General features: G+C 41.2%; 2 protein-coding genes across 5 annotated transcripts in view; one reads left to right on the plus strand and one right to left on the minus strand.

Annotated features, from left to right (window-relative positions):
• Positions 1-9,279, minus strand: part of zmp:0000001268 (CYTL1 domain-containing protein) — a 173,489-nt gene extending 164,210 nt beyond the window's left edge. Inside the window, exon 1 of one of the 2 annotated variants that reach the window (XM_039774524.1) lies at positions 9,071-9,278. The gene's annotated coding sequence lies outside the window, so the exon portion shown is untranslated. Of the gene's footprint in view, positions 1-9,070 lie in introns of both variants that reach the window. The other variant, XM_039774525.1, reaches the window with a different exon arrangement.
• The window catches only part of stk32a (serine/threonine kinase 32A), a 161,287-nt gene extending 137,605 nt beyond the window's left edge, over positions 1-23,682 (plus strand). For all 3 annotated transcript variants that reach the window (XM_039774521.1, XM_039774520.1, XM_039774522.1), the window contains 2 exons: positions 17,195-17,259; positions 22,254-23,682. In XM_039774521.1, coding sequence (XP_039630455.1) covers positions 17,195-17,259; positions 22,254-22,371 — 183 coding nt within the window. In that variant the 3' untranslated portion in view covers positions 22,372-23,682. The remainder of the gene's footprint in view (positions 1-17,194; positions 17,260-22,253) is intronic.

Consider the following 23,682-nt stretch of genomic DNA (forward strand, 5'->3'; position numbering starts at 1 on the left):
CTGCTGCTTTGACATCACGGGCCTTAAGGCGCATACTAATTCAGCGTAAGCAGGAACACTCAGTAAAACTGAATTAAACAAAATCAAGTGTCAATGAGATATGATCGAATAAGGCAGATTTGCCAGCGTTTGTGTGTCAGCTTTTATCCATCCAGAACAGAGAATTTCCAGTTCGATTGTCTCAAAACACCACTCACATCTACAGTTATTCCCAGATTCAGATAAAAAGTAACAGTATCAGATCCCTGAGGGGGCGGTAGTATGTATTGTGATCGTGACTGACAGAATAAAAGTGAAAAAAAAAACGGTAACTTTTACAAGTACTATACATTTAAGACAGTGGCTGTTACAGACGCAAATCAAATGTATGTGTTTATTGTATAATATTAACAATAAGAGCAACTCACTACTCAAAACGGTAAATATACGAGGCAGTCAGGATCGAACCGGGGGACTCTTGATTATAAGTCAACAATTCCTACCGCTGCACCACAGAAGCTATTTTATCATCCTTGAACCTTTTGTGAAAGTGTTTATTTGATCTTTGCACTTCAGGCTTTACACATTATATAGTTTATGTCTACATTTTGTCATTTATTACTAAAATATGAAAAACGTTTCAGTTTTAACAATGTATTTTTTGGTTAAGTTAAATGCACTTTTTTGTTTAAAGACTACGTGCACTTTAGTTTGCATTGTTTAATGTATTTCTTTTTTATTGTGATGGTCATACTAATATAAAAACATCTGATTATTTTCAAATTCATATGTTTCACTGGTTATTTTAATTTGATTATTATTAATTTTAATCGTGTTAATGCAGACATCAGGGTGACATTCACAGGTTGACAGACGTGAGCAGATGAGGTAAGACATGCACTGGAGCCCAGAACAGCATGTGCAACCACAGGTCGCAGGCATCAAAATAGTCAGGCATGAAATGATTAATCGACTAATTGAAAAATAAATTGAATGATTAGTCGACTACCAAAATAATCATTAGTTGCAGCCTTATCTAACCCTTTTCTTAAATAGTGACCAGTTGTTGCTGCTAATTAACTTCTGCCTTACTTTTTCTCAACTTGCAACATTAAGACTCAAGACTCTTTGATTGTTTCTTTTTCCTTAATTAGCAGCCAAACTATAATGAGATATAAAAAATGTCAATACATGACCAGCTAACCTGTGTCATTCATACAATGTCTGAAAATAAAGTAAAGTAGAGATCTCAGTAATATTGATCTGCTTGGGTCCACAAAACATTTTGATGGTGCTCGTAGAAAAAGAAAAAGCAAAATCAACAGTTTTGGAAATATCTGGTGTGGCAGAATGAAAACTCCAACAAGCCGTGGAATTCTCATTAACTGACAATACAGACTCATGCAGGCAAGTAGAGCATCCCCATCCATACCTGAGCCTTTATCATTTTATTTTTCATTGATCTGATTTTGTCTCATATCAACTAGACTCTTCATTACTTTAAATCAGTTTTTAGCTCTTTTCAGAGCAACTTTCAGGAAAGGAATGAATCTTAGTCATCAGTAAGCTGCCATGCAGAATAATGTATTGGGGATTTTTTTGGCTGCCCATGTGCTGTATATAAATCAGTTTGCAAATGAGATGTATTATTCGGAAACTGCAAAGGTTAATTTAATATCCTACTGAGAAGCTCTGATTAGGATAAAACGCGTATCCAACATTTGCATTAATGAAGATCTGGAGTAAGCATCAGCAGTTTAATTAAATCAGTTTTGATTCCTGGATATTTGTCAGAGGCAGACTCTTTAGACTGCTTTCTGCTTACTCCTTTCTGGCTGGCACGCAGACAGGCTTGTGGCTCCTGGATGCATTTTGCTAATCAGTGTGTTTACTGGGCCATTGCCTCCCCTTCTTCCCCATGGGATGATTTCTAAAACCCCCATACAGATTAGACAGTTTTTACTGTTTGGATTCAGGGCATATATGGAAGCTTTATGTCATGGGAATCACTACCTCTGCAGTAGTTCCACTGTTTCCATGGCATTCATACCGTATGTACTGCAATCTGACTAATACACTGCACCATTTCAAGCCCCCATGCTCCTCAACTTAAAATACAGCTTGTTAACTTTACACATAGGTAGCAGCATTTCAATGAGCCAGCCAATCCACTCCATTATTTAGCATCTAGCACTCATTCCCAACGAGACTAAATGGGTAAGAAACTCAAGTCGGGGCAGCATTCCACCTCTGTGCTAAAAGGTTATTAGGCAGCACATACTACTCATCAAATCTAACTGGGTGGCATGTTATTAAAAGACCAGCAAGAAATACAGGGAGAACATTCCACCCACACTGAAGGCATTCGTGTGTGCACTGGAGCCTGATACTTACAGACTGCAAAGCAACAACGCTGCCTATCACATAGCTTTTCAGCTAATCAATTTTTTACTGTGGATAGACACAGATTAAATACGAGATTTAATGTGTGAATTAAAATCACAATCTCATAAAATTTTGATACACAAAAGCAGGGAACCCGGAAGTAAGCGCAACCATTCGCCAAAACGAGAGACGTTAAACAAAAATCGTTCAGCTTTAATATGCTTTGTATGAAATCTCGAAGCCTCACACTCCCAGCCACCCCAACAGCAAAGCACTTTACTTCGATAGTGCCATGCGAAGAAAGACGGCGCTAAAATGGTTTCCAACTTCGACCAAATACATCCTTTGAAAAAAGGACAAAAATGACTCCTTGGAGAGAACCTTCTGATGTGCACGGTTGAAAGATTCTACAGAGTCGGAGCCGGACGGGGCGATGCTGCTGCGCGCCATTAAAACACGTGTGAAATGGCAGTGACGTCAGGTGCCGGAAAATAACACCTAGTTTTATAATCGATCATGTTAACTCACACTAATAATGAAAGGTACAGATTCATTTTATTTACGTATTTATTTAAGTTATGTCCCTCCATACCATACTACACTGTCAAAACAATTACGTACTAAAGCACGAAAGGCACTGACGGGTACCTAGACGCCTACACTCGGAAAGGTGAAAAGGTCCTTGAAATATCACCGTTCTGGCTGGAACAAAGAGGAAAAAAAAGGAAATTGAGACTAATCGCTTTGGTTTTATACAGAGGGTTTTACAAACTCACACAGCTGTCTTCAACAAAAAGTAAAACGAGTAATATGTGCACCACAAACGTACCGACGGTCGTAAGCACAAAAAGCTGCTCAGCCCAAGCAACGCCGCCAGTGCTTAGAATGGTTAAAGAGGCAAACGTTCACCGGCATCGGCAATTGGTATATGATAAATACTGATTATTATGCTCACCACATTGTGTTCTCAATCTGATAAGGGTGTGAGACTTCTTAGGGCCGGAGCGTGACAGCACTACACGCTCCATGCAGCATCTCAGTCTCGCCGCACAATACTCTGTGTGCTGACCGCCGCTTCCGTGCGCGTTATAAAGACGTCGGGGTCTGTTACACATAACTGTATTTAGATTTTCTCCACAACACGCTTCATACTATTCCTGGCTCTGTCAGCAGACGCTTGACTACAATAAATTTGATTCAATTGTGCAAATGTGATTTTATCAGATCGACGTGTGGTTTGACAAGGAGATTATATTGGGATCTTGGAATCACTGACCTCAGAGAATAAAATTAAGAAATTGCAATGTTAGCTGCTTTTCCGACTACAATATGAATGAAACTGCTTCTGTAAAGACCAAGGAACTGGCACATCGGACTAGGCAATGCACGGAGCTTAGACAACAATGTTACGTGCCCTGGATGTCCATTCTTTGGCATGCTGTCAATAGCCAATTGAGCCCCGTCGCTTATACGGCTTAAAAGTACGACAGATTGCAAGAAAGAAAGTTTAGTATTCTTTAAAAAAAGGGTAAGTATGTGTCAGATACCTGTCCATCTGGTTGGTGCATCTCTGTCATTCCAAAAGATGACTCATCACAAACATTTTTAATAAAATAATACATTGTATTTTTCTTGCAAAATATTGTCACATCCCAAACATTAACACTGATTTTACGAGTCCCATACCAAAGGACACCTAACAGAGACACATGCATTGCGTGGTGCACTGCAAACGTTAATGCTGAGGTCTACGTTGGTTACTTAGATTCAACCCCTCAGACACAGCTTCTATGAGAGAAAACGATCTGAATGCGAATTGGAGTGTTTGACATGAAGCGAGTTAAATCTGTATAAAATTAACTTTAAACACGTTGGCATGACCGAATTGTCAAAATCAACACCACCTACTATTTTGACTATTTTTACGAGGCTGATTTTATCTACTTGTTCCTCCGATAACTTATAGGTGCCTAGTGGTGATGGGCTATTCGTTCATTTTGATCGACTGTTTCGGTGAATTGTGGGAATCAATTATTGTGCAAGAACGGATCGATTCAACGCACAACGGTGGTACAAAAGCGCATTCGTGATGAGGTGTCAGCCTCTTTATTTAGATGTTTAAAGCGAATGTGTTCCGCCCGTCTGATTCACGATTCTCCGTTCATTTCACATCTACGTCTTTCCAGTGAGAATATTTTAGACGAATGAGAAACTTTCATATTGATCATTCTGTCACTCATCATACAAGTACAATACAATAAATCACCACATTTAATTTTTTAGAATGTTAAAATTGTTTTATACAATGTTACTGGAGTGTATTTAAACAGGATATACAGTAGCACATAATACTAAACTAATACGTTTATTCCATTTGCACATTCAACACATTAGTCACACAAAGTCAAACCTTATAAAAACATTCTGATTTCTAACATTTTGCTCCCAGCTTTCCTTCAATGTTCACTTTTCACAGCTGATTGAATGCACCGGGCATGTATCATTCAGTAATTCTTGGAGTTGGTTACCCGATTCATGTTTACATATGATAAGGTGACCATCCGTCCCCGTTTTCCCCTTTTTCGGACAACTGTCCCCACTCAGAAACATGTCCCCGTTTTGTCCCCGGTTTAAGAGTTCGTCCCTGGTTTCAGCTGGTTCACTTTTTTGAATGTATCTCATCACCACTTTAATTTGAACTCGGCGCGCGTGCACGGTGTTTTGACGGAGGTCATGCTTTACCATATCCTGCAACTTTGGCGAGAAATCACGTGATAAGCTTTCGCTTTGTACTCTCTAGTGTTTAGCGTCCCTACTCGTGATCTGTATGTAGATTCTGTGCTCCTCTAGCCCAACACTAACCCCCCCCCCATGTCCCCGGATTGGCCCAAAAAATTCTGGCCACCTTACATATGATTCTTGAACTTATTGTTTTATTCTAAATATCCATTTTCACTATACTGTCATGAATTATATATTATATGATTTACCAGCATGTTAATATACAATTTAATAACTATCATATACTGTATTAAAACAAACACATCGGATACTTTGAAATAATTTGATTGAAATGGGGAACTCCAAACACAGACAAAGACAAGTTGCTGCTTCTTTTCTGGTCATTTACTTTCCTGTCCAGTGAGTCGTGACTAATTTATATTAATAGGCAATCTGTTTTTAAACAGTGAGGACTTAAGATGTAAGGCACTATATTGAGGACAATAATCCATCCATCCATCCATTTTCTAACCCGCTGAATCCGAATACAGGGTCACGGGGGTCTGCTGGAGCCAATCCCAGCCAACACAGGGCACAAGGCAGGAACCAATCCTGGGCAGGGTGCCAACCCACCGCAGGAGGACAATAATCCACAATGGTATTCAACTGGATCAAGCAAGTTATAAAATGGATGGACTGGTAGGAATAATTTGGGCAGGAAATGCACCTAACAAAAGAAATCAGAGCATGGGACAGTGGTGGCCTCTCCAGAGACTCGGGTGCAGTTCTAAGACTAATCACTGCCTGTGCAGAACGTGCTGCGCCAAAAGACACAGCTGCTTGCTTACATCCCAAGGATGAGGATCTCCTTCATCAGTAAGTGATGGCTGGGATGTTGGCTTTTTACCATCAATTAGCCCTTCACATAAGTGAATGAGTGTTAGCTTCACTGGTACACGTGTTTAGCTATTTTCATACACAAATACAAGGCCCAAAATTAATACGTGAATTGAAAGATTTAAATCTTTAATAACCTTTAGCTAAGTTTGACAGTTTTAGGCTGATGAATTGTGTTTGATTTCTTCTGTTCATTGCTTGCATGGACTGGGTGTTGGGCAAAGTTGTGGTGTCCAGCGCTGTGGGGCATCTGTTAGTGAAGAAAGAATCACTGATATTGACTTTACTGATGATGCTGTGGTCTTTGTGGAGTCAATGGAGGCTCTGATCGGGTCTGTTGAGCGACTGAGTGAAGAATCTTGAGCGTTTGGGCTTGCACATGTCCTGGATACAAACCAAGATACAGGCCTTTAATTGCCTCTTGGGCACAGCCATCGGCAGTGTGTCTGTCTGCATAAAGATGTCGACCTTGTCGAGAAGTTTACTTACCTTCACAGTGACGTTCATGTCTCTGGTGACTCTTCCTATGAAGTCAGTAGACAGATTGGGAGAGCATGGGAGGTCATGAGGTCACTGAAAAGGGGTGTATTTCACTCTCAATATCTATGCAAAAGGACGAAGGTCCAAGTGACCTGGTGCTTTCTGTCTTGCTATATTGTTGCGAGACATGGATACTATCTAGTAACCTGAGACGAAGACCGGGCTCCTTCAGTACTGTGTCTCTTAAGAAAGTCCTTGGGTACCGCTGGTTTGACTTTGTGTCTAATGAGTGGTTGCTCACGGAGTCCGAATGAGGCACATTACCTGCATTGTGAGGGAGTGTCAGTTACGGCACTATGGCCATATGGCGCGATTACCAGAGGGTGATCCAGCTCGTAAGATCCTCATTGTTGAAGGCCCGAGTGGCTGGACCAGGCTGAGGGGACACACACCCATGTAGAGAGTCATTTCCAGAAGGTGGGACTGGACTGCATGTCTGCCTGGGAGGTTGCCAACCAGGATCCCTAACCTGACCTGACCTCATTGGCGTGTCCTTGACAAGCAATTTCCATTGTGTGGGTTGTTTTACAGAATAATTCACATTACAAAGCATTAAGTTTATTGTAGCAAGGGCAGTCTCGCATTCCTCAATGCCGTTCAATTCTAAGAAGCCACGTTCCCCATGGCAGGTACATGGAAGCCAGACCCCGTCCTTGTAACAACTCACAAACATATTTTTAAACATTTCAACTGGTGTTTAGCCCCCTCCCAGCATCAGTTCCCAGTTTGCACCCCATGCCAGAATAAGCTCCAGACTTCACTGCCAAAGTGGTATAAAGAATCAATGAATAGATGTTTAAAATCTTTTAACAACACACCAGTTGAACCTTCTGCACAGCCACACTCGTATAGTCCAAAGACCCGAGCGTCACTTGAGGAAGTCTAAACTCTGCAAACCCTCAAATTTGAGAAGTGAATCAGAGTTCAAATGACATTCAGGAGAGAGTGACACCCATTACAACCCTATACAGTTTTGTGGAATGTCCTTTAAGAAAAGAGACCGGTCAAAATGAGGACAACATTAATGATTTTATGATCCTGGAATGAAAAAAGAAAAAAAATATATACATATATGCACACATATTACACGCATCAGTCTGCCACAGCATTAAAAGTACCTGCCTAATACTGTGTAGGTCTTCCTCGAGATGCCAAAACAGTTCTGACCTGTCAAGGCATGGACTCCACAAAGACCTCTGTAGGTGTCCTGTGGTATCTGACACCAACCAGGCAGAAGCTCCTGTAAGCTGTGAGGTGGGGCCTCCATGTATTGAATGTTTTTCAAGCATATCTCACAGATGCTCAATTGAATTGTGAAATTTGGAGGTCAAGTCAACACGTTGAACTCTTTGAGATGTTCCTCAAACTATCTCTGAACAATTGTTGCAGTGTGCCAGGATGCCTTATCCTAGGTGATAGAGGCCATCTTTCAAGCCCTCACGGAAAACCATTGCCATAAAAGCAGTATGTGGTCTGCAGCAATATTTAGGGAGCTGAAACATGTCAAAGTAAAATTCACATGAATGTCAGGACCCAAGGTTTTCTAGCAGAACATTTCCCAGAGCATCACACTGCCTCTGCCGGCTTTACTTCTTCCCATAGTGCATCCTGCAGTCATCCCTTCCACAGGTAAATGACGCACACACACCCAGCCGTCTACATGATCTCAAAGAAAACGTGATTCATCAGACCAGGCCACTTCTTATTTTGATTCTTGGACCAATTCTGATGCTCATGTGCCCATTGTAGGCACTTTCAGCAGTAGTCCAGGGTCAGCATGGGCACTCTAATTGTTCTACAGCCTTGCCACCCCAAAAGCAGCATGTGGAGATGCACTGTGTGTTCTGGCACCTTTCTCTCCTGCCCAGTTTTCAGCAGTTTGTGCTACAATAGCACTTCTGTGGAATCGGACCAGTGGGTTAGTCTTCACTCTCCATGCGCATCAGTGAGCCTTTCTTGAAAATGACCCTGTTGCCGGTTCACTGTTTGCTCTTCTTTGGACCACTTTTGGTAGGTACTAACCACTGCATACCCGGGCAACCCACAAGGCTTGTTGTTTTGGAAATACACTAACACAGTCATCTCAACATCACAATTTGGTCCTTGTCAAAGTTGATCAGATCATTACACTTGTCCATTTTTCCTGTTACCATCAAGAACTGAGGGTTTACTTGCTGTCTAATATATCCCACCCCTTGACAGGTGCCATTGTAAGGAGATAATAAGCTACTCATGGCACCTGTCAGTAGTTTTAATGTTGGGGCTGATCAGTGTACATATAAAGAGATTGGGAGTAAACAAGTTTAGAAATGAGTGCAAGTATATGCCAAAGCACAATATGGACCACTATTACAGAGCTAGCCTAATCATTGCTACCCAGTCCAGTCAGTAAACTCACTGTGTTTTTGCTAAGCTCCAAGAAAAGGAAAGCCACATCTCCACACTAAAGTCCTGTAAAAGAACAAACGTAAAATATACTACATAATAATTACCATTCTTATTACAATTATTTTTGCATAAAGGATGATGCAGTGTTTAACACTTTTACCTCACAGCTCAAAGCGACACTGTCTTGATGGAGTTTAACTTCTCCGCTTATGTTTTCCTCGAGTCCTCTGGTTTCTTCCTGCACAGGAAAGCATGCGGAACACTGCTCTCGCCCCAGCCTGACAGAGAGGGACATGCGCTGGCCCAGATGTCCGTGACTCTGCAGCTTGTTGTTTCCAAATGTGGCGTTCAGCGCGGAGAGCACAATCACATTCTGAGTGCGCTGGCGCCACCTTGTGATCATATAATGCACTGCAGGCAGATTTGGGAAAATTCGAACTGGCCTGTTAAGGGCCCCCAAATTCCTTCTCACGTGCACGCGCACGCACTCACAGTCGTATTTGAATTAATGTTGTTACCCGGCCATTTCTAAGCTTCTGCATTCGTTTTTATTTCTGATTCATAGATACAGCTAAGTCAATGGTGCAAGAATTGAAATTGGTACTAGTTCCAGATTGTGTTACTTTAGGAACTAAGTTTTATTTAGAAAAGTAAAGAGGTGCAAATGAATTAATAACATCAATGTAAGTTAAAGTCATTTTAATTCTCTCGTCCGCCTGCACTAATTCAGAAAATTAATACCATAATGTAAATCTCTCGAGCTGTAAATGGCTCCGGTCTGGAAATCCCCTTGAAGAGTCCTCACCCAAATGTAAGTACATAACAATCTGAACTGGACCACCAGGGTTGTCCTGCCTGCAGTCTGCTATAGCACTGGCTGTCAAGGTCAGTCCTGAAAGAACCCCTGGATGACCTCTGCAGGTTTTTCTTACAACCAGGTTCATTTTCCCTCAAATTGGATCTCATTGTTTAATTACATTATGTTTTCTAAAATCTTATTACAATGTGAGATTTACATTTATACAAAATTCAGAAGTAATTCGTATTTTTGCTGTTCTTAACTCTCAGTTGACGTTCTCCTGTTATCTGTTTCTGCGCACACTCTTTAAAATGTTGTGTTGTGTTGTTCCTCATTAGCACCATTGCTTGACAAAGACCCATTTCAATCCGGGAAGGGTTCTTTGTATATGAAATTGGTTCTTTGGGCTTTGATAAGGTGAGTAACATGTGGACAAAACAGAAAGCTGTAATGGATATGAGACTACCTAGCAGGATACTAAGAGGTCAAGAAAAGCTGAACTTAGGCTGTTTTCTTATATGCAGCAAGAGTCCATTTAAAATCAGGAAGTCATTGGCTTTGCAGAAATCTGTTAGCATTGATTCATTGCTATTTATTGACCCTGTTTCAGATCCAAATAAAGTTAAGTTCTTTATAGAACCTTCATGTGGATGGTTCATTTGGGAAGCAAAAATGGTTCCCCTATGGCAGCGCTCTGAGGAACCACTATGGTACCTTTATTTTTAGGCATGGACGCTGGCTCTCGGAAGCAGCAGGTATGAAGTGTCAATCTTTTATATTTGCCTACAGACTAGTCAATGGGTCAGCACCTGCGTCTATGGAGACACTCGTGAGGTCCAATGTTCAGGTCTGCTGATGCAACACGCCATGTGGCTTCAAATCTCAATCCTGACTCTTTTCATTTATAGTTCCTAGCTGGTGGAACAAACTATTCACCTCCATTCAATATTCTGACTCCCTTAATGAGTTTGAAAAGAATTTGAAGGCTCTCTTGTTTGGTGAATTTCTGTCTAATTGATATCGGCTTTGTTAGGTTTTTGTAACTGAGAAAAGTTCTGAGCTCTCCACTTGTGATGATCAGTATTGTTCACAAACAGTTCCACATGGCGGATGTTGATTTGATTATATTGATGTCTTTTGTAAGTCACTTTGGATGAAAGCTTCTGCTAAACAAATAAATGTAAATGAAGGTGTCATCAGATACCACATTTGTTTCCATCTCATGGCGTAGGAGTTTTGCTTCCACCGTATGTAAACACAGCTGCCCGGGTCTGGCTGGCATTTAACTCTTTTGTGTAGCAGATTTATTTTATTTCTTTTACTGATTTTTCATATACATGAGGTAAGTTTTAATCTTGTATTTCACATTCAGCACTTATTGGGTCTTAATATCTTGTCAGTTGAACAATGGAGGGGCTGAGTGGGCACCCTTGTTGGGCTGTGTTTAGGGCATTAGTTGGCCTTAATCCAGCCCTGCTGGTAGCACAAATGCATGCTTGCCACATTGCAATAGAACGTAATAAACTCAGTTTTGAACTTTCCGTTATCACACCTTTCATCATTTAGTGCCATATGCCTATATGTCTGCTTCATTCACAGCTGTCAATTTCAGGTTACAATTGACTTAAGGGAGCAAATGCTACAAAAAAGATGAATTACCTGTATTAGGAAAACAACATCAGGCAGCTAAGAACTTAAGACAGTGGGAAAAACAACTATTTCTAAATTTCTTATGGATGTAAATCTCACACTGCTGCTCTTTTCTAAATGTGGAAGGAACAAGAACCAGCTAATCAAACAATGAGGTCAATTAGTGGTAACATTCTCACTGATTGTGGACCTGGTTGGAGTAAACTCCTGCAACCAGAAGGCTCCCTCAGAACTGGGATTGGAAACCACTGTCTTACAGGTGCATTTGAGAATCACTTTTGTGTCTAGTCGCTTATTTTCAGCTGGAGACCGGACTGCTGCTTGTGGGCCTTTCATTGACACACTGTCCATCCTAGCCCCGCCTCTTACATGACTGCCACAATAGGCAACAAATCAGACAGGCTGGGCGGAGCTCAGTCCTGACTCTTGGGAAGTGGTAGGCACAGGCAACATTCACACTGCAGTCTAGGATAGCTCAATCTTGAATTTTCCCATCGGATCTTTTTCAAGAGGTGTGAACAGAAAAAAAAAAATGCTTGGAATCAAAGCTTTTCAGATCAGACCCTTTTTGTCAGTGGCAATAAATCTGATATGTAACGTGCAAAGCTTGCATTAGAGCTGTTTGGAAACTTATGCACTTTTTAAACATTAGAACAATCTACTGTAGACAAAAACAGGCCGTTCAGCACAACAAAGCTTGCCAGTCATATCCACTTATTTGTTCCAAAATAACATTAGGTCTAGTTTTGAAGATATCTAAAGTCTTACTGTCTACTAATACTTGGTAACGTATTGTATCTGTCTATCATTCTTTGTATAAAGAGAAACTTTCTGAAATTTACTCTTAACAAGTTTCCACCTGGGTCCCTGTGTTATTGATAAACTCAATTTAAAATAATAGTCTTGATCCACTGTACTAATTCCCTTCATAATTTTAAACACTTCAGTCATGTCTCCTCTTAATCTTCTTTTCTTAAACTGAAAATGCTCAGCTCTTTTAATCTTTCCTCCTAATTCATCCCCTTTATTTCTGGCATCAGCCTAATCGCTCTTCTCTGGACTTTTTCTAGAATTGCTGTGTCCTTTTTGTATTTTGGAGACCAAAACTTCCCCCATTACTCTAGATAAGGCCTCACCGGTGCATTATAAAGGTTGAGCAGAACCTCCTTGGACTCCACACATCAAGGTGCTATATAACCTGATATTCTGTTAGCCTTCTGAATGGCATCTGAACACTGTCTGGCAGTTGATAGCATTCCTTCACATAAGGTGTACTCTCAATTTTCAGACCTCCCATTATGTATTCAAACCTATCATTTGTCCTTCCTATATTTAATACTTTACATTTACTGACATTAAATTTCATCTGCCACAAATCTATCCAAGCCTGTTTGCTATCCAAGTCCCTCTGCAATGATTCAACAGATTTAAGGTTATCTGCCAATCCACCTAGCATGGTATTGTCTAGACTTAACCAGCTTGTTATTTATATTCCTATCTAAATCATTTATATATATATATATCTTGTCACACACGTGCGCATGGGAGGCAGCTAAAGGACTTGAGTGAAGGCAGTTCAGAGGCATGCCGGCTGTGGCAGAGTGCACTGACTCTTTTTCTCCCTTGCCTGTAGACCATCCCGGGGGATTTCACCTGGCCCTCCTGACATCACTTCCGGGACTGAGCCAATGGAAGTCGGCCACACCAGCTCCAGTCCTTTTGATGTCACGTCCAGCTATGAACCAATGGTGGAAGACAACGCGCCAGATCCATATGACCTCACTTCCTGCCTCCCCCTTTAAAACCTGCCCCTTTTCCTTTGTTTCCTCAGTCTTCTTCTGGACTCAGTTGAATGCACTTCAGTGCTGATTGTTTGATAAAACGACCTTTTGCAGCCAGGATACCACAATATACGGGTGGCTGCCCCAACTCTTTATCTGTCCATGTCTCGTTCTTGTGACAATATATATATATATATATATATATATATATATATATATATATATATATATATATATATATAATCTAATGTCTCTCTGTCTGTCTGTATGTCTGTCCGCTTTTCACAAGAGAACTACTTAGATCGGGTTTGTTTCTAATATTTCATTAAACATTCCAGCTGATTTTGTGACTACTGTCATTGTGCGAAGCATCATAATTCACTTGCGGTACCAAGTGTTTTGCGCGAATCTGAGAGAGAGGCTGCGGGCCGAGGGGAGGGGGAAGTGTGATGTCAGGAGTGGGGAGCCACCTCACTTACATGGCAGCCTCTGTTCGAGTCGGTCTACTTCTGGCCACGTTTTGAATTGTACCTTACCTCTGCTTAGCTAGCAATACCTGATTGTTTATTGATATTTTAAAGTTTGTCTTGTTCCACTACTACACAGAAGGAGCCACTTATATATATATATATATATATATATATATATATATATATATATATATATATATATATACAGCTAATATATATATACTGTATATTGTGGTAGTTGACCCGGACACAGACAGGCAGATACGTTCATGTCACCCACAAACACGTTTATTTACAATATTTACAGATTATTTGGTCACACAGACCCAAATCATGGTCACTAAGACCCAGTCCAAACAGTGCACACAAACCCCAACCACAGTCCTGGCCACAATGCCTTGTCTTCGGGCCGCCTCCACTCTCTTCTGCCTCGTCCTTCTTCCACCCCGACTCTAGCGCTGAATGAATGGAGACGGCCCCTTTTATATGGTTCCCGGATGAGTACCAGGTGTTCCCGGCATTCCTCCTCTGGCCACGTCCCAGCGTGGCGGAAGTGCCGGATGTCCTCCCGGCTGCTCTCCGGGCACCGTCCTAAATCTTTCCCCCAGCACTTCCTGGTGTGGCAGAAGTGCTGGGGTAACAGGTCCCCAAGGCATTGGAGCTTCAATGCCGTGTACCCGTGGCCCCCAGAGCAACCCGGAAGGCAACCCCCACGTGATCCAGGGTGGGCACAGACCCACATCCGGTCCCTCATGACGTCCCGGCCGGGTCATGGCCCCTGGCATCCCTGACAATATATATTTAAAATTGCAGCAGCCCTAGCACTGACCCCTGTGGAAAAACACTTTTATCATCACCTAATTCTGATAAGGTTCCTCACACCATCACCCTCTCCTTCCTGTTTCTGCTCCAATTCTGCTTCCATCTACACACCACACCTTGAAGTCCCGCTTCTTTTAGTTTGATGTCCACCCTCTCATATCATGTGCACCACTTTGATCGTATCCTTTTGTTGCTTTGTCATAGAATTCCAATATGTTAGTAAAACATGACCTCCCTCTGCTGAAACCATGCTGACTATTCAGTAAAACTCCTGTTCTTGCCATGTGTAGGTCAGTTTTAGTTTAATAATTCCTTCCATTCATTTTCCTGTGATGCACGTTAAGCTTAATGGCCTATAGGTACTTGGATCTTCCCTGTCACTCTTTTTATATAACGGGATAATATTCCCCAATATTATTTCCCAATGCATAGTGACTTCCTAAAAATATGCATCAGGGTTTATATATGAACTCACTAACCTCCTTAAGAATGCGAGAGGGTCAATATTATCTGCTCCTTTTGATTTGGATGTGCACCTCATCCACATGTATTTCTGGCCAAGTCTAGCAGACAGATGCTAACATAAGTATTCAAACATCCCCTTTAGCATTTCATCAAAATCCTCCATGTCTACCTCCTTCCTGTTCTCGCTCCTCTGTTGTCTATAGGTTTATACAAAGAGAAATGGCTTGGCAGTCACAGCTGTATTCAAAACAACAGCTACTGTGCAGTCTTTCTGATTTCCTTAATGAGTTTGCATATTTGCAGTAACAGAGTTACTAATAAGCATAGCTACTACATTTGTTGGGGTTCTGTTAGATGTTACCTGTTTAATGCCTTTATTTATTATTTTTTACATGCATTTAGGATTGATACATATTTGTATGTATTCATATCACACTTGGGTAGTTTATAAAAATTAACTAAAAGTATGCACAAGAGCTATAAATAAGAAATGAGCGCCTTTTAGCAGCAGCAAAAATGTAGTCTGAGATATACCAGACTTGTTGATTTTTACTTTTCTCTGTATTTTCCCCTGACTGTGTCACATACACTCATATGAAAAAGTGTGGGAACCCCTCTTAATTCTTTGGATTTTTGTTTATCATTGGCTGAGTTTTCAAAGTAGCAACTTCCTTTCAATATATGACATGCCTTATGGAAACAGTAGCATTTAAGTAGTGACATTAAGTTTATTGGATTAACAGAAAATATGAAATATGCATCATAACAAAATTAGACAGGTGTATAAATTTGGGCACCCTAACATAGATATTACATCAATACTTAGTTAAGCCTCCTTTTTGCAAATATAACAACCTCTAGACGCCTCCTATAGCCTTTGATGAGTGTCTGGATTCTGGATGGAGGTATTTTTGACCATTCTTCCATACAAAATCTCTCCAGTTCAGTTCAATTTGATGGCTGCCGAACATGGACAGCCTGCTTCAAATCATCCCATAGATTTCTGATGATATTCAAGTCAGGGGACTGTGACGGTCATTCCAGAACATTGTACTTCTCCCTCGGCGTGAATGCCTTTGTAGATTTTGAACTATGTTTTGGGTCCTTGTCTTGTTGGAATATCCAACCCCTGCGTAACTTCAACTTTGTCACTGATGCTTGAACATTATCCTGAAGAATTTGTTGATACTGGGTTGAATTCATCTGACCCTCGACTTTAATAAGGGCCCCAGTCCCTGAACTAGACAGACAGCCCTACAGCATGATGGAACCTGCACCAAATTTGACAGTAGGTAGCAGGTGTTTTTCTTGGAATGCGGTATTCTTCTTCTGCCATGCAAAGTGCTTCTTGTTATGACCAAATAACTCAATTTTTGTCTCATCAGTCCAAAGTACTTTGTTCCAAAATGAATCTGGCTTGTCTAAATGGGCATTTGCATACAACAAGTGACTCTGTTTGTGGCGTGAGTGCAGAAAACGCATCTCTCTCATCACTCTGCCATACAGATGTTCTTTGTGCAAATTGCGCTGAATTGTAGAACGATGTACAGATACACCATCTGCAGCAAGATGTTCTTGCAGGTCTTTGGAGGTGATCTGTGGGTTGTCTGTAACCATTCTCACAATCCTGCGCATATGCCGCTCCTGTATTTTTCTTGGCCTGCCAGACCTGGGTTTAACAGCAACTGTGCCTGTGGCCTTCCATTTCCTGATTACATTCCTTACAGTTGAAACTGACAGTTTAAACCTCTGAGATAGCTTTTTGTAGCCTGCCCCTAAACCAGGAGACTGAACAATCTTTGTTTTCAGATCTTTTGAGAGTTGCTTTGAGGATCCCATGCTGTCTGTCACTCTTCAGAGGAGAGTCAAAGGGAAGCACAACTTGCAACTGACCACCTTAAATACCTTTTCTCATGATTGGACACGCCGGTCTATGAAGATCAAAGCTTAACGAGCTAATCCAACCAATATGGTGTTGCAAATAATCAGTATTGAGCAGTTACATGCATTCAAATCAGCAAAATTACAAGGGGACCCACATTTGCACACAGCCAGTTTTTCACATTTGATTTAATTTCATACAACTAAATACTGCTTCACTAAAAATTTTTGTTCAGAAAACACCCCAGTACTCAGATGTTCCTAGGAAATGAAAGACATACCACTGTTATCTTTTTTGTTGATAGTAGAGTAAATTATTATGCAGGCTGAGAGGGATTCCCAAACTTTTTCATATGACTGTATCTCATTAATCTCATTGTTTCTTTTGTTTTTTATTATGCTCAACAAATATGAAGAGTGGACAGATGCAGCGCCGCCTAGAATCCGTCCAAAATGAATTCAGAATCTTCAACCGAGAGAAGTAAGTATTAGCAACACTGCTTCAGAGAGTGCAGACTAGTATGTCGCCGTGAGATGTTCAGACCACTAGTTCTGATTTATTTCTTTAAATATTGTAATGGTGAGTTGATTTTTCTTAGTTTTAAAATGAGATATTAAAATCGAGACAGGCATAAATCCACGTCCTTCTGTTATAATGCATAGGTGGATAAGCATAAAGTATGTTCAGTTTTCACAGCTAACACGTAATGGGTACCCATGATCATTCTCAAAATGTATACCTCTTTTTGGTATTCCTGTCTGTAAGTGTTCTGCCGAAGCAGAATGTGTTTTTGTTTCAGACCTATGAGATGATACAAAAACAAAACCAAGTACACACCGGGTTCAAAACCAAAGAGATAAACCGATCTTTTACCAAGCTAGAAACATAAGACAAGAATTGGGAGTAAGTAAGTAAGTCAGAAAATCGAGAATGAAAATACAGAGAAGTGCACGTTGTCTTTTAATTTTATCCAAAACACAGATACCTGAATGGCACACAAATTAACTTTTCAAAGGGTCTTGCCAATGACTTCATGTTCCTGAGGACTCCAGTATTCAAATTGGCATGGTGATAAGATACAATGACATAAATGCCTTGATCAAATTCCTCAACCTCATAAATCTCATAATAGTCACCCGGAAGTCCTCAAATCTCCTCCGGAAAGTAAAAAATGAATAAAAAACACCAATCACAATACTAAAATTATGGATTTGGGCCAAAATTACTATGGAAAAATTGCTATTTACATTATGTTCTCAGTTTTCCCATTGTTTTGCAAACCTTTCTAGCTCAGTGTATTTTTTGATTCTGGCTTTTCCTACTTAGGTCTATTAGACCGGTGTCACGCTACAAAACTTTGAGTTGGAGAATGTGGCAGTACCTGAGAGTGTCAATGATTATGAAATTAGGAATTATAGGAGACGACAACTCCCTCGTGACTTTTCAGCACAGTTTCAAATCAACCCTTATTAAAAATGTTGCTGGCAGCCGGAAGTTGTTATCGAAATAGCGTGTCACAATATCCTCTCTTCGCTGGTGGTCTTAGCTTTATATTGCATCAGTGTATCATGAGTTATGATTATTGTTATTAATTTAATTAGCAGACGCCTAGAACAAGTTATAATACATACAAGAATGAGTAGAAAGTACAAGCATTAAAAGCAACAGAGGACAACATAATAAAAAGCAGGAAAGGGTACAACAACTTCTAATACTACTACATAATGAAACCTGTAACTAGACTAAGACAAACACCTTTGTTGGTAGATCAGCAGCTTATTCTGTGGAAGAGAATCTAAGCAGTTCCAAAATATTTATTGAAAAGGTGTGATTTCAAAAGATGCCTAAACATAAGTAAATTGGGTGCTTTTCAGATAAGAAAAGGGAGAGTATTGCACAGCTTTGGAGCGAGAACAGCAAAGCATTGTCCAGTCTTGGCACATCTGGCAAGAGAAGGAGACTTCTTGAAGGGACATATGGAAAGACCAAAAACTGAGGATACCGGGAAGCAGAACCATTCAGAGAGCCATAAGACAAGCCAAGAGTTTTGAACTGGATCCTTTTAGTAACAGGAAGCCAGTGTAGAAACTGCAGTTGTAGGAATGAAATGAGGAACAGAGAACCCCAACTGAGCAGCTGCACTCTGGAGGAGCTGGAGAGGTCAGATAGAAGTTGAAGGAAGTCTTGCCTGGAGTGAGAGTCGCAATAGTCCAACCAAGAGAGAACCAGTGTCTGGACAAGGAGTTGTGTGGTATAATTAATGAGGGAGAATTGAATCTCCAGAATATTTTTAAGAGAGAAACATGATTGGGTCATTGAGGAAATAGATTTGATGAATAAAACTGAGGAGTCCAGACCAAGATTTCGAACCACGATGAATGGAGAAAGGGTGACATCTTCAAGAGCAATGCTTAAATACAAATCTGAGGAAGGGGAATCAGAAGACAAAAAGAAGATATCAGATTTTGAACGGTTACATTCAAGGTGATGAGCATTCATTCATGATGAAGTGGTGGAAAGACAGCTGGAGATCTGGGCTGAAACCTGAGGGTTGTAAGAGGAAAATCAGAGGAAGATCTGTGCATCATCAGCACAGAGGAGAAGCCGTGAGATCAAATAATATTGCCTTAAGGAGTGAATGTAGAGAGAAAAGAGAAGTAGGTCTAGAACTGATCATTCAGGCACACCTGTGGGAAGTTCCATCCATCCATCCTCTTCCACTAGCTCCTCCGGAGGAATCCCAAGGCGTTCCCAGGCCAGCCGGGAGACATAGTCCATCCAGCGTGTCCTGGGTCTTCCCCAGGGCCTCCTCCTGGTTGGATATACCCAGAACACCACACCAAGGAGGGGTCCAGGAGGCATCCTGATCAGATGCTCGAACCACCTACTCTGACTCCACTCGATGCGGAGGAGCAGCGGCTCTACTCTGAGCCCATCCTGGATGACTGAGCTTCTCACCCTATCTTTAAGGGAAAGCCCAGACACCCTGCAGAGGAAACTCATTTCAGCCGCTTGTATTCGCGAGTTAGACCAAGAGCCACAAAAGGATCAGTCAGGACTTCTCAGTTCTCTTAACTTTGTCTAAATTTGACAAAAGTAGTGTGGCAATTAGTGGTGCAGAACTCTTAAATAAACAGATTCCATGTTTGTGTTTCAACAATTTACCTTAACTACAGTGGTAAGGGAAACCCTAATGTTTATTTGCAGCAACTCTGAGTCATTTGTGTAATAGGCTTTGGAAAACATCTTGCATCACCCCAGTCCCAAAGGTATCCCGTCCTGGTGAGCTGAATGACTTCCAGCCTGTCGCTCTGACGTCACATATGATGAAGACCATGGAGCGGCTGGTGTTTCACCACCTGTGGCCACAGGTCCACCACGCCCTCGACCCTCTGCAGTTTGCATACCAGGAGAAGGTGACAGCGGAGGAAGCCATGATCTATATGCTACACCGATCCCTTTCCCATTTGGACAGAGGCAGTGGTGCAGTAAGAATTATGTTTCTGGACTTCTCTAGCGCCTCCAACACCATCCAACCTTGGCTCCTTAGGGACAAGCTGACAGAGATGGGAGTATATTCATACCTGGCGGCATGGATCGTGAACTATCTTACCGACAGACCTCAGTATGTGCGTCTCGGGAACTGCAGGTCTGACATTGTGGTCAGCAGCACCGCAGGGGACTGTGCTTTCTCCGGTCCTGTTCAGCCTATATACAGTACATTGGACTTCCAATACACCTCGGAGTCCTGCCACTTGCAAAAAGTTCACTGACGACACTGCCATCGTGGGCTGGATCAGGAGTGGGCAGGAGGAGGAGTATCGGCACCTAATCAAGGACTTTGTTAAATGGTGCGTCTCAAACCACCTACAACTGAACACCAGCAAAACCAAGGAGCTGGTGGTGGATTTCAGGAGGTCCAGGCCCCTCATGGACCCCGTGATCATTAGAGGTGACTATGTGCAGAGAGTGCAGACATATAAATACTTGGGAGTGCAGCTTTGGAAATTGTATGAAAATGTGCTATATAAATAAATGTTGTTGTTGTTGTGAATGATAAATTGGACTGGACTGCCAACACTGATGCTCTGTACAAGAGAGGACAAAGCCGACTATACTTTCTTAGAAGGCTGGCGTCTTTCAACATCTGCAATAAGATGCTGCAGATGTTCTATCAGACAGTTGTGGCGAGTGCCCTCTTCTACGCGGTGGTGTGCTGGGGAGGCAGCATAAAGAAGAAGGACGCCTCAGGCCTGGACAAACTGGTGAGGAAGGCAGGCTCTATTGTAGGCACAGAGCTGGACAGTTAAGACATCTGAGGCAGAGCGACGGGCACTGAGCAGGCTGCTGTCAATAATGGAGAATCCACTGCATCCACTGAACAGGAACATCTCCAGACAGAGGAGCAGCTTCAGCGACAGACTGCTGTCACTGTCCTGCTCCACTGACAGACTGAGGAGATCCCACACTATGCGACTCTTCAATTCCACCTGAGGGGGTAAACGTTAACATTGTACAAGATTATAGACTGTTATACCTGCCTTGCACTCTCCACCTTGCATTGCATTTTTATCACTCTTTAATTAATATTGTTTTTATCAGTATGCTGGAGTATGTGAATTTCCCCTTGGGGATTAATAAAGTATCTATCTATCTATCTATCTATCTAATATCACTTACATGGATGAATGGCAGGTTAGCAAGCTTCTGGTGAATCTAGTAAGAGCATTGAGGAGAGGCTAAACAAGTGAAGAGCTTAACCCCTTTAACACATGCAGTGTTACTCCCAAAAAAATTGACTACGAAGGGCTATGAGCAAACGTGATTCAAAGTGCTGCGAAAAAACAATTTATTGTCATGAAAGGGGGAATCTACCAGCAATGCTGATGAAGCAAATGCAGCAATGTTCAGGATATTTACAGGAGCTTTAAATAACAAGACCATCAGCAGCTTCCTCACTCCCTATGTGCGCTTATTGTACATACATTTTCCATTTTATATATAAAAAACCATCTTATTATTTGGGGTTTAATTTCTATTTCTATCGCTACACCTGTTCCCCATCAATTTCCCTTAATTTTTGAGATTCACAAAAAATGTTGCCACCCCTAGAAAATTTCCCGTGGATGCCAATAACAACAACGAAGGGAACAATTCTGAGAAACAGTAATGGGTTAGGCAGATTTGAGCAACTTTTAAAGAGTATCATGTCATTAACACCTCACAAAACGACCAACCTGTAATTATCAATCATTGGGGGGTCATAAGGAAAAAATATTAACACTTTATAAATTTGCAAGATCGCACAAATGAATGGATGTTTGTCATGAAGCTTCCCTTTAAGATTGGAGGGAAGTCTACATTGCCAAGACCCCAGCCCACAAGGGGTTAGTGGAGCATGGGAGTATTTTTATATTTTTCAATATACTGTATGCACTATTGTTTTTAATCTGGGGCATAATTTTTTGTTTTAGATTAAGAACATGTCAAGATCAAAAGGAAGAAAATGACAATATCATAGACGAGAAAGAGAAAATTGAAGAAACCGAAGATGGGAAAAACAACAATATAGTTCCTCCCACGTATGTCTAGGGAAAATTCTTGAATCTATGGTGTATAAAATTACCAATTCACAACACACACAGCCAAGCCCACCTATATGTTTAAGTGTTCACCCGGTGAGCCTGTTGCAGTACAGTGGCCGCCTCGTCCAAGGGGTCACAGTGATGCTCAGCTTCAGAACGTCTTTAGTTTAGTCCGGTTAGGTTGAGTGTGTGTTTGGTCTACGTGGGGTGGCTAACAAGTCTGTTAATGTATAAGAAGTGAAAATGATTAGGCACAAATGGACCTTTCTTGCCTTGTATAACATTTGGCTCAGCTCTCTACTTGTTTGTTGGTATGGAGTTTGCGTCCCACTAGTGCCATACAGGCTGCCTACCCCTTGTTTAGTTTGTCCTCCTACTGACCGGTAGGCTAGCGCTGGTAACAAACCCTCACCATCTTGTAGGGCAAAGGATTACTTGAGCAGTGGGAATCTACACATTTATTTTTGAAGAATGGAACCTAATTAGTAGTATTCCATCTACAAATCTACACTGTTGTATTGATAAGATTTATAGCGCATTATTTCTAAATATGGTAACTTGTAGTGGGTGCCGGAGGATTGTGGGATGCAGCTGTAAATTAAAAAAATCCTAACAACTACACAATTTAGAGAGAAGCTGAGAAGTGTCTGGTTCAGATCCGGGTGGGTGTGCAGGATGTCATTCCACCTCCACCTTTGATGCTTTAACATCTTCTCATGGCTCAGACAGACTTTGTGTTTTATAGCCACTCTATGGAGCGTTTTGCGGTTTTAAGAAATCTGCCAAAGATGCATCTTGGTTTTTGTTTAAGCCTTAACAGTAAGTTTGCATTATCTTCTCCCTTTGGACGATGCTTTGTCATGAATAGTGCATTTGTCTGGGAGAGTTGAGTTACTATGGATATTCCCAGTGCCTGAATCAGCCGTCCACCCAGGAGTCTGGTCTGGCACTACCATGGGACACTGCAGACATGACAGACACCCTTGTCTCATAGACTTTTCATAGACTGCTATTATATTTTTCAAGGTTTGTAAATAGTCACTTCACAACTGTATGTATTCTATTTAGTAATCTGTTACATAGCGGTGTAAATATCTCTTTAGAGTATTTCAGTACAGCTGTATTTATAGGTTTATATATGATAATATGAAATAAAATCACTTGCCTTCACATGCATTCTATACCTTACAGTGCCTTTATTTATTGAAAATTCAATTTAGCTAAATGAGGGCCAGAATTGTTGCCTGCTTTTGATTAACTTAAAGTCCCCAGCGAAGCTTCAGGCAGTGTCTAATTTGATTTACCCAGGAATGCAGTG

Source organism: Polypterus senegalus, chromosome 13, assembly GCF_016835505.1.
Source record: "Polypterus senegalus isolate Bchr_013 chromosome 13, ASM1683550v1, whole genome shotgun sequence".
Classification (NCBI taxonomy): domain Eukaryota; kingdom Metazoa; phylum Chordata; class Cladistia; order Polypteriformes; family Polypteridae; genus Polypterus; species Polypterus senegalus.